This window comes from Chironomus tepperi, unplaced genomic scaffold (assembly GCF_022539635.2).
Source record: "Chironomus tepperi strain 1889 unplaced genomic scaffold, CSIRO-AGI_Ctep_v1 contig_171, whole genome shotgun sequence".
Classification (NCBI taxonomy): domain Eukaryota; kingdom Metazoa; phylum Arthropoda; class Insecta; order Diptera; family Chironomidae; genus Chironomus; species Chironomus tepperi.
Genome location: NW_027226293.1, coordinates 13341 through 28482, shown reverse-complemented (window position 1 = coordinate 28482; position 15142 = coordinate 13341). Strand labels below are relative to the sequence as shown.

General features: G+C 33.5%; 1 protein-coding gene across 1 annotated transcript; it reads right to left on the bottom strand.

Moving 5' to 3' along the window:
* Window positions 1–9863: 9863 nt before the first annotated feature.
* LOC139088852 (BOS complex subunit NOMO1) lies at window positions 9864–14663 on the bottom strand. The gene is made up of 4 exons (XM_070638169.1): window positions 14421–14663; window positions 12710–14333; window positions 11395–12338; window positions 9864–11326 (listed from the first exon to the last, which is right to left on the bottom strand). Exons 1-4 carry the CDS (start codon window positions 14558–14560, stop codon window positions 10447–10449), a joined length of 3588 nt encoding a protein of 1195 aa, XP_070494270.1. The 5' UTR covers window positions 14561–14663; the 3' UTR covers window positions 9864–10446.
* Window positions 14664–15142: the final 479 nt, after the last annotated feature.

Genomic DNA, 15142 nt, shown 5'->3' with positions numbered 1-15142 from the left:
ATTTACGTTACAAAGAAAAATAGAAGAAACGGTCAAAAAAAATTTGAATTTTAACCTCCAAAAAAATTTTTTTTGAAAAAAATTAACGGTCGTTTTTGAGGCAGCCACACTCTGGTTCCGACAATTTCAATTGTTTTCAATGACATGAAAATTTTGCTAGACTGAACAGCTTTTTTCGGTCATTGAAATTGTCATTTTTGGTGATGATTTAAGGGCAACAATTCAAAACCTTCAAAAAAATATTCAATATAATTATCTATAGGTCAGTCAGCTGATCACTCAACACAGTAATCCTCTAATAGCACCAATTCCATTTCAACTAATGATACCCGCCACACAATAATCCATAAAAAACACTTAAAAACGCATAATAAGCTTAAAAACATCTTGAAGTAATGATTTTCATGCCACTGATTTCATCGCAGTGGCCAATTTGTAACTAAACGGCTTAAAGATAAATTTATTGAGGTTTTTGTATGATCGTTGCCAAACTTTAAAAAAGTATGAGCGGTGTTTTGTCTAAAAGAAATTGAAAATTGAGGTAATTATTTGCATAAATGGATTAAATTTGGTGGAAAATAATAATATTAGACTGGATTAGATGTGTAATGATGTGGGATTTTTATGTGTAAATTTGATGACAAGTAAGACAGTATGTAGAGCTATTTGTAGACGTTTAAGAGACATAGACAGTAGGATAACAACGGGTTTTTGGCATTTGAATCAAAATTTTGATATGTTTTGATATTAAACATTGTGGCTTGAAGTCAATTCAAGGCGGTTCAGTTATGTCAATCGATGTAGAGCAGTGGTGGACAACCTTTAATTTCTTTAAGCACACCTTGGTGGTTAGTCTTGACAAAACTGTCCACAGCAACAGTTAATGGCATTACCAAATTTTTTTGGAAGCACACTAGTGTTTCGCGGAACACAGGTTGCCCACCACTGATTTAGAGTCATCTGAAGTGAATTTTGTGGTCTTCATCAACTCAGATGCATCTTTTGTATCAAAATTTTGCTTCAAGCCGAGTCAAAGTGAGAAAATTGAGGCAATTTAAACTGAATATAGTATATGCAACTTTGTGGTCTTGGCGAATGTTCTAAGGTCCATCACGGGTACCATAAGGCTCTATTTGACAGTAATTTGACAGTTCTAACTGGTTCTACCGAGTTATAAGTCTATTAGGACTCTTTATGGATTCAATTTCAACTCAACTCCCAAATTGACTGACATATGATGAAACCTCGTTGATCCATGCATTTATATCCTCAGTGTCATGCTGTGTAGGACAAAGAAATCATAAAAAGCTGCGATAGAGATAGTGTCATAGAAATTAGGAATTGATAATTGGCAAGCGAGAGTCAGCAATAGAGCCAGTTTCAGGCGCCGACTGAAGGAGGCCATGGATCACACTTGATCTGTACGGCCAGCGAAGTAAGTAGGTAAGTCATGCTGTGTTGCCCACTTTGTTTAGCTCAAGAACCAAATTTGATGATCTATACATCAAAATATATACGAACTATACAGCATAAACATGGCATTTAATAAAACAACATCCAACTACACTAATTCAAACATCCACATCAAATTTATGCATAAATATAAATATTTCAAAACATAACTGGAACTATATTCAAAAATTGCACAGTACATTTGATTTTGCTTAGTCTAAATGCTCAATATTATTCTCTGTTATAAAGTATTAAAGTATAAATGAAAAACTAATTACTGAGAATTGTAAATGCCTACGAACATTAAAAACATTTTTAGCGGTTTTCCTACATTATTAATTAAATAATAGGAAGTTATTGCCATCATCAATCTTATGATATAATATGAATCTACATCTACAAAAATTGTTGAAAATTACCACCATCAATGTGCACTTTAAATGGATCTAAGTCTGACTTTTAATTACCACTAATTTATATCAATCTTAAGTATTTGAAATTGATTGATCTGCTTGCTGGCTGTCTATTAAGGAGAATGAGTATAAAAATTATGCAAATGAGTTTGAGATAAAGACAAGCTTCTTATTTTAGTCACAGCATTTGTGTAGCATTCCCAACCTACACTAAATCATTATTGACTCTCGTGGTTTTTTCTTTATCATGGGATCTTAAATTATTGTTGCTTTTGATTCTCTCAGTAGCTTGCAAATGTGTATGGTAAATAAAATGTAAGTGATGTCAGTGTTGGGTAAGTGATGGGGTAAGTGGTGTTTAAGAGATGCCAGTGGTGGGTAACTTAAGTGATGGATAATCGGAGAGTAAGCGGTGGGCAAATTTTGAGGATGAAAGCTAGCAATAGTGCGATTAGGAGTCAGAACTTAAGACTATTTATGCATCTCTTGGATCTACAATTAGGAATCGAACTTATGGCCATTTAAACATCCCTTGATTCTACAATTAGGAATGGGAACTTAAGACCATTTAGACACTCTTGGTTCTAACAATTAGGAATCAAACTTTATCTTTTGGATCTTCAATTAGGAATCAAACTCATGACCATTTATATCTCATGACCAACTCCTCTTGGTTCACAATCGAAGTCTACCATGTAAGCCACATTTGCAATTCTACAATATCCAACTTTTCTACCAAAACCCTAAAAAACTCAAAATCCCCATCCAGAGTTGCCAAACAGACACCTGTGACAGTCAAAAACCGTACAAATTCTCGATAATTTTTATGGTTTTTCTAACAAATTCATACAAATTTTTAAGAATTTTTACGGTTTTTGCCTTCACAGGTGCCTGTTTTGCAACTCTTCTCCCATCCATTGCACATACTATACAGCCAATAAAATCACAGCAGAAAAATAATGAAGTAGGATAAATTGAGAAAAAAAGTAATTTTTTTAGTGTTGGAGAAGAAAAGCAGCAGCTCCAGTAAAAAATATGCGATTATGCAATTTTGCGGTTATTTCTCTTACTAGCTCATGTGCGGCCGTTTGAAATTATAGCGTGAAAATGTTAATTGAAGCGATGTGAAAAGCAAAATAAAAAAATTATGAGTACAATTTCGGCATGTAATCAATTGTTCATCAGAGGCTTGCTCATTCGGGTCGATATTGCGTGTTAATAAATATTTTGTGCATTATAGGATGCCACAGAAGCCCAAATTCTCTCTTTCATACGCACTGGTCCGTAATGATTAATTAATAGTAATCACATGAGTGCCTCACAACTTTGTTTATGCTTTTCTTGTGAATTAATTGAAACAATTGAGTCTTTGCATGTCGCAGAGTGCATTTTGATGATTAAATTCAGTCACTTGAACAATGAGGTAAACAATCATAATTTTAAATTAAAGCAAACAATAAAATGATTATTAAGGTCAAGAGTAGTTCCACTGATTTTGTAATATTGCTTATTAACCAAATTTATTCAAATATATGTACTTATATGGAAGGCAAGGGGTGGAAATTGATGGGTTGATTTTTATTGGGGGTTTGAATGAGTTGCTTCCATTAGGGCAAAAGCCAGAGTCTGTTCGAGTTTTATATGGAGTTTAGTCGACTTAATTCGACTTTTCCATACAAAATCTGAGTTAACTTCGAGCTCTGCATTAGGGACCATTCGGTTATTACGTTCATTTCTTAGAGGAAATTGGGGGGTCTACGATTTTCTAAAAGTTTAATTCAGTAAAGGGCAATATGTGTGCTGTGTACGGTTTCGTTCGAGGCTTATCATCAAGGTGTGTCGCGAAAAATCAAAGGTTGCCCACGTTAGGTTTAAATAAAGGAAAATTGGGAAGGAAGAAGAAAGGAAAAAAGGAGGAAAGGAGGAGGAAAGGAGGTGGAAAGGAGGTGGAAAGGAGGAGGAAAGGAAGGAAGGTGGAAGGGAGGAAGATGGGTTCTGAATATTTTCTGTAGCTTAATAACTGATAAAGGCTCCTTGTCATTATGTAATTTAGCAATAAATTCAATATTATTGATTTTCATGTGAAATTTCTAAAGGATGAAGGTTCAAATCCTTAAAATGACAACAAAACTAATAAAGTCATTCATATACCACCTGTTAAATATTTATTTTTTTTGATTTATACACTATTTTACCCACTTCCACAATATATATCAACACATATTCACTCAATATGTGTCAACTTCAATTCCAAATGCATAAATATACAAAATTAATTGCTGTACTGTAATGTCACATTTAATAATCAGCTTAGAATATTCATTTTTAAAAATTTCACTTTATTCCTTATTGAGGTCAATATTTCCTCAAAAGCTTGCCATTGTTTATCCATATTTTGCGAAAATACATTTTATCAATGGAACAGCTAGTTTTTCAACTACATGTCAGTTAGGTTCAATAAAAATATGAAATGTATGGCTCTAAATTCATTTATTGACGTTTGATTTCCTCAATAAAGTTTTTTATTCAGGCACGAACAAAACTTTTTTTAATTTTTCGTGTCACATGACATAAAAAGACATAATTTGCAACTCACCTAAACAATTCTGCAGTTCTGTATTCAGCTCAATGTTTGATGAATTGAAGAGCATTTCGTCCTCAGCCTCTTCATGAATTGTTGATGGTGACGGTTCCCAAATGGCTTTTCGTGTACGCGGTCGTGACTCATTTGACCGTCCATCAAGTCTGATGCGTGGCAGTTCCGCAAAGAATACATCTGCTAGCTGTTTAATTTGGAAATGATTTGAATTTAATTAGCTTTTTTGTTGTTTTGAAGTAGTTTGGTGGGAAAATGAGGATGAAGAGTGATAGCGACTGGCAGATTGTCTGATGAGTTCGGTGGGAAGTCAGATTCAGCACAGCTCAAGCTTGGCTCAGTCAATCTGAATATACTGAATTGCTGAACTAAGCGGAATTTAGGTTAAGAAAGGCTTACTCAATTCAGCTAAGCTGAACTTGCTGAATTTAATCAATTCAGCTAAGCTGAACTTGCTGAATTGTTCAATTCAGCTAAGTTGAACTTGCTAAATATCATCTGAACAAAAGTTGTTGAATTTTAGAATTTACTGAATTCAATGTAGCTTAACTTGCTGAATTCAGTAAAGCTTAACTTGCTGAATTCAGGAAAGCTTAACTTGCTGAATTCAGAAAAGCTTAACTTGCTGAATTCAGGAAAGCCTAACTTGATTAATTCAGTGAAGTTTAATTTGCTGAATTATGTGAAGCTTAACTTGCTGATTCAGTAGCTCAATTCATCTATTTTGACTGAATTCGTCAAGTTCAGCTCAGCTGAATTCAGCAAGTTAACTTTTACTGAATTCAGCTGAGCTGAATTAGACAAATTCAATCAAAATAGTGCATGCTCAATTCAGCTGAGCTGAACTTGTTGAATTCAGCGTAATTCAACTGAGCTGAATTTGTGTAATTCAGCACAATTCGTTTCTATAGTTCTATAAAATGCGCTCCCTTCATCCTCATTTCATTCAAAAAATATTTATAACTTTATAAAAACAAAAGTAATCAAAACAGCCAAAATTAAATTTAGAAAACCGAAAGAAAATTAAGCACTGATGAAACATAAGAAAATTAACAAAAGAAGTCAAATTAAATCCACAAATCAACTCACCCGAATTTCCCGATTTGGTGTTACGGGAATTATCTGTGATTTTTATTATAATTTAGATTTGTGTGTTATTTCATTTCATGTATTAATATTGACATAAAGGAAAAGAAGGTTTTAATTTATAGATAAACAAGACAAAAAGTAGGGAAAGCATGGAAATAGACAAAGAAATTTTATTGTTAAGTAAATTTTTGTTCTAGAATCTTTCAATATTATTGTTCTGCACACATTAATCTCATTTGAGGGTGAGCATTGAAAGATAGGATAGAAAATTTAATTTTGCACGTATTTTCCGTACACAAATTTTGCAGATAAATAAGAGTATGACTCACCGATAATTCCTCGGAGCAATATGCTGTGAATGTTTGTTCCTCTTGTTGCAGTACACAATAAAAGGGCGACCAAATTAAATTTCTGTTACACCTGAGGTCATCGTCAGATTCTGAAATTAAATTGATTGACGATTTTTGAGGTTAGAATTTTTTTAGGTTAGAATTTATAGGGTTACTTTGATTAAAAAATGAAGTTGTGTGAGAAATGAGCAAGCTTTGATATATTTTATTCCTGAAAATTTGAATTTGGTAAGTTTTTAAATTTTGAGTTTAGCTGTTCAGCTATAGCTGAATTCAACTAATTCAACATCATACAATTTAAGAAGTCCATAATACCACTAAAAACAAGATCTTAATTGTTGCGCAATTCTGTTTATTCAGTACAGCTGAATTCAGATAATTCTGAACTGATAAATTCAACTTATTCAGCATCATGTACAGTACTGAATTCAGTGTATTCAGCATTGCTGAATTTCTCAATTTATAAAGCATTCCCCGCATAATTTTATATCATTCAGCACTGCTGAATTCTGTGTATTCAGCACACTACATAATTTTGTATATTCAGCACTGCTGAATTCAGTTTGAGTGACAAAACGCCAAATCGACGTAGAATTGCATTATCGACACTGTGACGCCTGCATAGTCTATTTTGATGACGAAAAATAAGATTGCACTCAACATGTCTCTTATTTGCTTACTTCACTGACCTTGCAGATCAAATTTCATCTAAGTATCTCTTTAGATGGCGCCTGAAACTGATTCTATAACTGTCTACAACTTCACAATTTCCAGAATCATGTACAGTACTGAAATGTCTTCAAATTGTATTATTCAACATCTTTTAAGATGTAAGCTCAACTTCTCAATTTAATGAAATTTCTCTTTAATTCCCCGACCGATAACATGCTTTGTGATCATCACAAAGAAGTAATTGACTCTTCAAAAATGCTCCAAAAATTCACTTTGTTCTCCAAACAAAATTATTCTCCTATTCATCACTCAAATGAATGTAAATTGTCTATAACAAAAAACGATAAATTTCAAAAAAAGAAGTGAAAGAAGCTACAAGATACTCGTGAAAGCCCTCCAGGCAGTATAGACATAGAAGCTATACCGTGTATGCTGCAAGGCAAATTTAAAAGAAATCAAAAAGAGTGAAAATTGGACCAAATTTTGTTTCTTCAAATAAAAAGGGCATGAAGCATTTTACGTGCGTATTATTAGGGATATAAATGTAAGCCTTGAGGTTATTTTACAGACTTTAAAATGTGAAGAATTTTAATCTGCAAAAAGTATATTTTAACGCGATTTATATCCGATAGAATTGTTATTAGGTGCCAGCATTGCCTGTATCGTAAACAACTTAACTTAATGAGTTGTATAAGTCACATTCAAGTGTACTTTTAAGCTACAATAAGCTTGAAATTGTTATCAAAATATTTTTATGGATTTTTAAATACTTTAAGGGTCATTTAGGAATGCTGATGATGCTTCAGTTGTACGCATATACCCGTGAATCTATAAAATCAGCTATCAGCCACAACCATCTATAATCATCCAAAATCAATACAAGAATGTCGACATTTTAAGAGCCATAAAAACGTCGGACTTAATTTCATGACTTAAGCATCACAAACGATAGTTGAAGAGACATTAAACTTACTTTATATGCTGTTAACGACTTTTGTTGTGGGCATCGAATATTTGTCACTAAAAATTTTATTGTCTATTCTAGTAATTTTTTTATATTTTGGTCATTTGTCGAGGGTATTTTATGGATTTTTGTTAATTTTTGAGATTTTATTGACTTAGACTCGTGTCGGAAATGTTGGAGGAGTAGCTTGATCTGATATAAAATTGGAAATTTTTATTTCATTGGTGCTGAATTTGAGAAATTTTCGGAATTTCACCTGAGCTAGTTTCATTTAAGTAGGCAGTGATAAAATTGATGAATTCAGCATTCAGCAGTGCTGAGTAAACTTAATTCAGTAGTGCTGAATAAACTAAATTCAGTAGTGCTGAATAAACTAAATTCAGCAGTGCTGAATAAACTAAATTCAGTAGTGCTGAATAAACTAAATTCAGTAGTGCTGAATAAACTAAATTCAGTAGTGCTGAATAAACTAAATTCAGCAGTGCTAAATAAACTAAATTCAGCAGTGCTGAGTAAACTTAATTCAGTAGTGCTGAATAAACTAAATTCAGCAGTGCTAAATAAACTAAATTCTTCTATATTTTGATTCATCAGAACTGCTGTATTCAATTGATTCATCATTGCTGAATTTAGTGGTTTCAGTATTGCTGAATTCAGCTGATTCAGTACTGCTGAATTCAGCTGATTTAGTACTGTTGAATTTAGTTGATTTAGTATTGTTGAATTCAGTAGATCTGAAGCCACTTTCACCTTGATCAACCTCTCTTCTTTCCCTGCTTACAACTACACCACTCTAAGCTTAATCGATAAGAAAATAGCTCCAAAAAATACTAAAAATATCCATAAAAATCGCCTCACGTGAGGTGTAAATTAATCGTCAATCAGCATATAATATCAATATATTAATAATATCCGCTCAAGGTGCAACCCAAACACACATCTATGCCAATATTTGTAACACATAAATTATATAAGCAGCTTTAAAAAACTTTTACGGAATATATTAAATACAATTAAACTCAATCCAATCATCATTACAGATCGCATCCATATGCTATTAAGTAATTAGGCAATTAATCATATTTTAACATCACATGAAGATTATGAGATCGTTTCAATAAACAGTGAGATCGTTTCATGTGTGGCTGAAAAATCTTAAAATATTAAATATTTTTTTTATCTTAAACGGAAGATTTTTTTGTGCTGCTTTTTTGTCTGTTGACCGAACAACAGACTGGAGTGAAATTTATTAATGAAAATAAACAAAAGAAGCAGAATTAGGTCGATTGGATGGAAAATGGATGAATTTTTATGAGCCACTAAAACAGCGGGTCGGCAAAATAATAAGTTTGTATGGATATTTTTAGAGTAGAATAAGCAGGTTGGAAATGACAGTAATTATATGGGACAGTTCTTAGTATGATTTGTGTTGGTTTTGGACGATATTGTTCGTTAAGTGATGCTGAATTGGATGCACTTTAGTGTTTGTTGATGTAAAGTTGTTCGTTCTGTATGGCGTCAGTATGACGATATGGTGTCCGGAATAATAAATGGTGTACATATGTATATTAACATCTATATTATTATTATTATTATCATCTTTGGATGATACATGTAAGGTCACAATGATACATGATAGAATTAAGAATGTAATTTTTATGAACATCCATTTACTTAAATCGAGCGACAACGTTTCAAGAATCTTTAAAGCGCAACGAAATCGAGTATATATTTCAAGTATGTAACTCATAGTCTTAGTTTAGTGATTGTTGTATAGTAGACAATTGATGTATTTTAGCATGACTTAGAATCTTAGAATCTCAGCACTGCACTTTATGAACCCGAATTCAATTAGACGTTCCCCCCTAGGATCGAATCAGGAACCTTTGTGTAGATTGCTTAACTTGCCAACCAATTCCAGACTATTGCCTCTTTTTCACTGCTCCAGTAAAATCCCTTAATGGTGAATTTACAGCTCAAAAATCTTAATCATTCTAACATCTCATGTTGGCTCAATTCTTAATTCTCGTCATTAAGTTGTTACACATACTTAATTACTGGAACCATGCTCTAACTTAGTTACTGTTTGTTTGTTTCCGGCTAAGGCAAAAGTTAAAGAACATCTTTAGACAGCTCTATCTTTGATATAAATTGAGTTACTAAGCACCATGAGAATCTAAACATCCGAAAAATTAAAGGGCTGATGTTGGGTTTCGAACTCGAGAGTTCAAATTCAAAACCAATTTTCGTGACTCGCATTTTACTACGTGAGCTATTGGTTATTAATATGCAGCTAGAAGCGATGATTTATCAATTAAAACTCTAAATTTTCTTACAATTTGTATCAATTCTTTAAAATTTATTTATTTTTTTTTCATCTCAAATTTTTTTTTAATTTCCTTTAATTCACCCAAAGTGGATTTAATTCTTTGATTTGATTTGCTGTATATTCAAGATCCAAGGCAAGTGACATCTTACAACTTCTGTCATCAAATAACATCTCCTTTTACCCGAGTGGAGACAAAAATACGTTATGACTAGCTAATGGCAAGTTAATGTCTAGTTGATGATTTGTTCTAACGTCAAGTTGACTAGTTCTAATGTCTAGTTGACTAGCTTTAACGTCAACTGAGCATTAACTTACCCACAATTAATTATAACGTATTTTTGTTCACTCGGGCCACCGTCTAGACTCTCTATCCACATCTTACATCCTTAATAAATGCAGATGAGCATCCACTCCACTAAAACCTTGAATCTACAGCTGATTGTGTCTTTTTTTTTTGAGTACTCAAAAATCTTTTTATGCGTTCATCAATTAAATAATTCCTAGCAACAAATAAAAATTGTTTTATAATTTAATAACTACTTATATCCCCCACAATGGGTATGTCCCATATCCACTAATGACTAATTGTTCTTCTTAGACTTCTTTTTCTTCTTTTCCTCTATAAACTCCGCGAGTTCATCAATTTCTTTAGCATCAATAAATTTATCAGCCTTTCCTTCAGTCTTCTTGACTGGCTGCTTACTAGTCTCATTATTTAACTTTGCAATCAAGTTCTTGACAACCTCAAAGACAAGTTCCTGCTTGAGGAAGACAAATGCAACGGTGAAGATGAGTAAAAGTGCAGCAAGTGAATTTTTATTTAATTCTGTTTCGGCTTGCTTTAAAATTGGATTGAATTCAACCTCAAAGTAGAGATTGGTTGTATTTGCTGTGAACTGGATGGACGGTAACTTATAGTTGTAGTTCTTCTCACTTAAAGTCGTCGTGAACTCAATGAAGAATACTTTATAGAAGTCATTGACATTAATGCGTGGCAAAAATACCATAATGTCATCATTGTGTTTACTCTTTGGCAGCATAAGATTCTCAATACGTTGTGTATAGACTGGTGAGTCTGGCGATTCCTTCTTAAACATTTGAATCTTTAATGTCTTGTAATGATCATTAGTCTTTGACTTAATCTTGACAATCACATCACAAATATTGATTGGATTGATGGCAATGAAGTTGACATTTTGTGCATCTGTTGTATCCACATGTACAGTCCTTTCTGATGGCAATGAACGATCAACATTGGAATTCTTTTGTAATCGAATTTTATAATCGCAGCCTGTTTGTAAGCCACGAATTCTATAAAGTCCATTAAATTCTGTTGTTGATTCCTCTTGATGATTGCTACATGCTTCTGATGTTGATACAGCCTCGACCATAACATTGGCAAATGCGTCACCGCTAAGTGTCGTAATTTTACCAAATACTGAATATGCTACACGCTTAGCACTGTAAAGGAAGAGAAGTAGAAAGTTATTAAGCATGAAAATTACATTTTAATAGCACTTGATGCTTACCTCAAATCAATATTAAGCGTCTCACCATCTTTAATGTCGATTGTCTGTGAATTTGGCTTAAATTCATATTCCTTCATCATTGCCCGCAAGAAATATTTGCCTGGCTTTAATGAATGGAATTTTATTTCACCGTTGACTGCCGTCTGGAGATTTTTACGATAATTTTCACCGCTCAATGAGATCACAGCATTTGGCAGTTCCTTTGCCTCTTCGTCTTTAACTTTAACAATAATTTCACACAATTTGTGACCTTCAAAGACATTTCTTGTTGCATCATAGTCTTGGAATACATAACTTTCCTTTTCGGCTTTCAATTCGTAGTCTAATGTTGGATCTACTGTGGGAAATTTGAATTCACCGACGGCATTTGTTAGAGTCGTGATTGGTGAAAGTTCGTTGTTCTTTGGGAATGAAAGTGTCACAAGTGCTTCAGCGATTTTCGGTTCTGTTCTGCCTGTGATCACTAATCCTTTTGTGGCAATAAAGTTAAGAGCAACTTCAACGCAGTCTTTAGCACCTTTCAAGTCCATCGATGGTGGCTTGAACAGCATTTGTTCACTTTTTGGTGTCAATTTGACAATTTCGCCAAATTTGAGATCAAGATTGAGATTATATGCTGCATATCCATCAACACGTTCTGCTTGCTCAACAAGCTTAAGCACTTCCTTACGTTCATCCTCATATTGCACTTCAATTGTGAATTGTTCCTTCATTTCACTCAAAATTCTAACTCCATTTTTATGCTTAATGGCATTAATGTAAATTGGTTGTGTACTCTTTGTCGATAATATTTTTGTGCTTTCCTCATAGACATGACATCCGCTAACTTTGAGATCATATGTTCCTGCTTTTGGTACACAAATGTCATTTGCACCGGTTGAGAATTCAATTTTTGTATCTTTTGATGGCTTTGTTTTGTCGGATGATTGGAATTTGTAGATGCCCTAAAAATTGAGAGGTGATGGATTAAAACTATGGATATAAGAGTCAGCAGGAACTAGAATGTAGCAGTTTATGGAATTTTGGGCATTGAAATCAAGTGAAAAAGTAGAAATTTGTATGGAAATTCAATGAATTTTGCTGACTAAACTAAGTCCATCAGCTGCCAATTGACAAGCAGCAGGTCAAGTAATGCTTAATATGTTTATGTAATCAACTTATCTGGGACACTCGTAATGGGTCCCTTCAGGAGAAATTCAAAAGAAAAAAAATTTTTAATTATCGAATATGATAAGTCCATACATTCTAGTTCCTTATATAGACCACTGATTTCTGCGACCTCTTGTGAAGTATATCGCCCAAAATTTATTCTTACCTGAACATCATGTGAAGAAATGATTGGACCAATTTTATATCCACTCTGTACGAATTTTGGTACATTCTCAATTGTTGATTTGACAACAATCTTATGCTGATGATTTTCCCAACATAATTTATCATTTGGAACTGACAATTGATATCGTCCGGGCAAGATTTCATTAAATGTGTAAATTCCATTTGTTAATTTTGACTTTAATGATGATGTTTGATGGCCATGCTCATCTAATGAACTTAATGTAATTTCAATATCACGACAGCTATTGTCGTCGTCAGACAGACACTTAACATCTCCTGTTACTTTAGCACGTAATTGTGAGAAAATGATATCAGATACAGCGGCTGCATTAACCTCGATTGTCTGTTGAATTGGATAGAATTGTAAGCCATTCTTACGTTCTGATTCCTCAATTTGGACTTCCAATGAATATTTGCCATTTCCTAAGAATGTACAGAAGGAACCGCCTTGTGATGGATCTGATGTGGCATAGACAGTTTGTGATGAGTCAGTCTTTTTGATGCCAACTTTGAAGCTGCTGCCGGACACAACTTTTCCACAAACTTTAAAGCCACTGACAAAAATGTCGGAAATTTTTGGACTTGCCATTGAAATTTTTACATTTTCATCCTTAAATTCTAAGTCTGTAGCTGCAACTTGAACTGTGTAGCTGCCGTCCTTAATATTTTTCAATGTGTAACTTCCATCGCTGCTTGTTGTGGCTACATTTTTGCCATCAATTTTAATTGTTGCTCCACTGACTCCGACTTTCTTGGTCTCGGACAGTAAAACTCTTCCAGATGCAGTAAATCCAGTAATGGCAAATGACTGATCAAGCTTTAAGTTGTCTGTTGTGATTGCTGCCTCAATAAATGATGGACTGATGTTGAATTCAATTGAATTTGAGTCTACATAAGGAACAATTAAGTAACTTCCAGTTGCTAATTTCTCAAATGTAAATTGTCCGTTCTTGTTTGCATATTGGATACAGAATGGCTGTGCTTCATAATCCTTAGATACTGATTGCTGAATCTCAGTCTTTGGTAACTTACTGATCTCATTTCCACATGTCAAGCTTGGCTGTTGCTTCAATTTATTATAAATTAAGAATCCCATTTTGACTGCTGGCTGAGCAATTGAACCTTCAAGATTAAATCCAGCAACAGTAAGAGTTCCAGCATCTAATTTAGTGTTTCCAGTTGTGACAGTTACTGGATATTCAGACTTTGAGAATGACCATGATGGATGTGAGGCTTGTACACGATAAGATCCAGGCACGATTGGACTAAATGTAAAGACACCAGAATCGTCAGTCACTGTTGTGGCAATGACTGCATTTTTATCACTAAATAGCTTAATAGTCACGCCCTTGGCACCGACATTAGTTGGATTTCTCTCAATGTTCACCATTCCGGTGATTCCAAATCCACGAAATTTGAAGTTCATGTCAACTGAATGACTACATGCTGCTTCAAAATCAAAAGGAATTACTTCAGGTTCAAATGAGTATCCAGCAGGTGCTTGAACCTTTATCGTGTAATCACCCTTATCATAAATTGGAATGATGAAGAATCCAGTTTCGGATATTGCTGTTTTATCTTTCAAGTTTCCTTGTTTATTGAATCTAAAATGTATTAAATTGATCAATGACCTCGTTTTTAAGCACAACTGGAACTGCTTTTATTGATTTTAATGAATATTAAGTACTTACAGTGTAACAAAAATGGAGGAAAAGTCTGACTGATCACTTAAACCTTTTACATTTCCCGAAATCGTACAAAATTCCTCAAATTCAGCATAGACTCCTAATATTAAGAGACTAGCGAATATAGTTAAACTTCTTATGTCCATTTTCAGTTAGTAAATGCGACATAAAATTAATTAAAAAAAGTTTCTCCTAAAAATCGTGACCTGAAATTTTTTTTTGGTCGCGACTGTCAAATGAGTTCTGAACCGGTTCAAAAAATGAGTGACGTATCACTATTCAGGCTGTGTATAGTGAGAATTTTGGATATTTTGAGGTTATGTTATTGGATTTTTATGAATTAAAATGTTAATGTCATCTGATAACTTCCACAAAATCTTCAATTTTTGATGGTAAGTTATCAATTTCTCCATTGGAACTCCACCAAGCATTCCGATTAGCATCAAATCCCCCATACATTCTCATACAATTGCAACCTCGGATTCACAGCAACTTTTCAGTTTAAAAATTGAACCGACCGTTAAAGTTATGTAAATATTAAGTTTGTAAGCATAATAAGATTCAAGACATATTTCGGAAACATTCCAGAACGGCACACCTCATAAAAATGATTATAAAGTTTATGAAATAATTCCGTTTATGCTTCTATGATCACAATGCTCTTATGATATGTAATTTAATATGCATAAAAATATGTATGACTTATGGTTTAGCATAGCATTTTATTA

Coding starts and splice junctions, on each gene's coding strand:
- LOC139088852 (XM_070638169.1), bottom strand. CDS start 14,560: ATGGACATAAGAAGTTTAACTATATTCGCTAGTCTCTTAATATTAGGA. Junction 14,334..14,420: donor TCCTCCATTTTTGTTACACT/GTAAGTACTTAA, acceptor AATACATTTTAG/ATTCAATAAACAAGGAAACT. Junction 12,339..12,709: donor TTTCTTCACATGATGTTCAG/GTAAGAATAAAT, acceptor CTCAATTTTTAG/GGCATCTACAAATTCCAATC.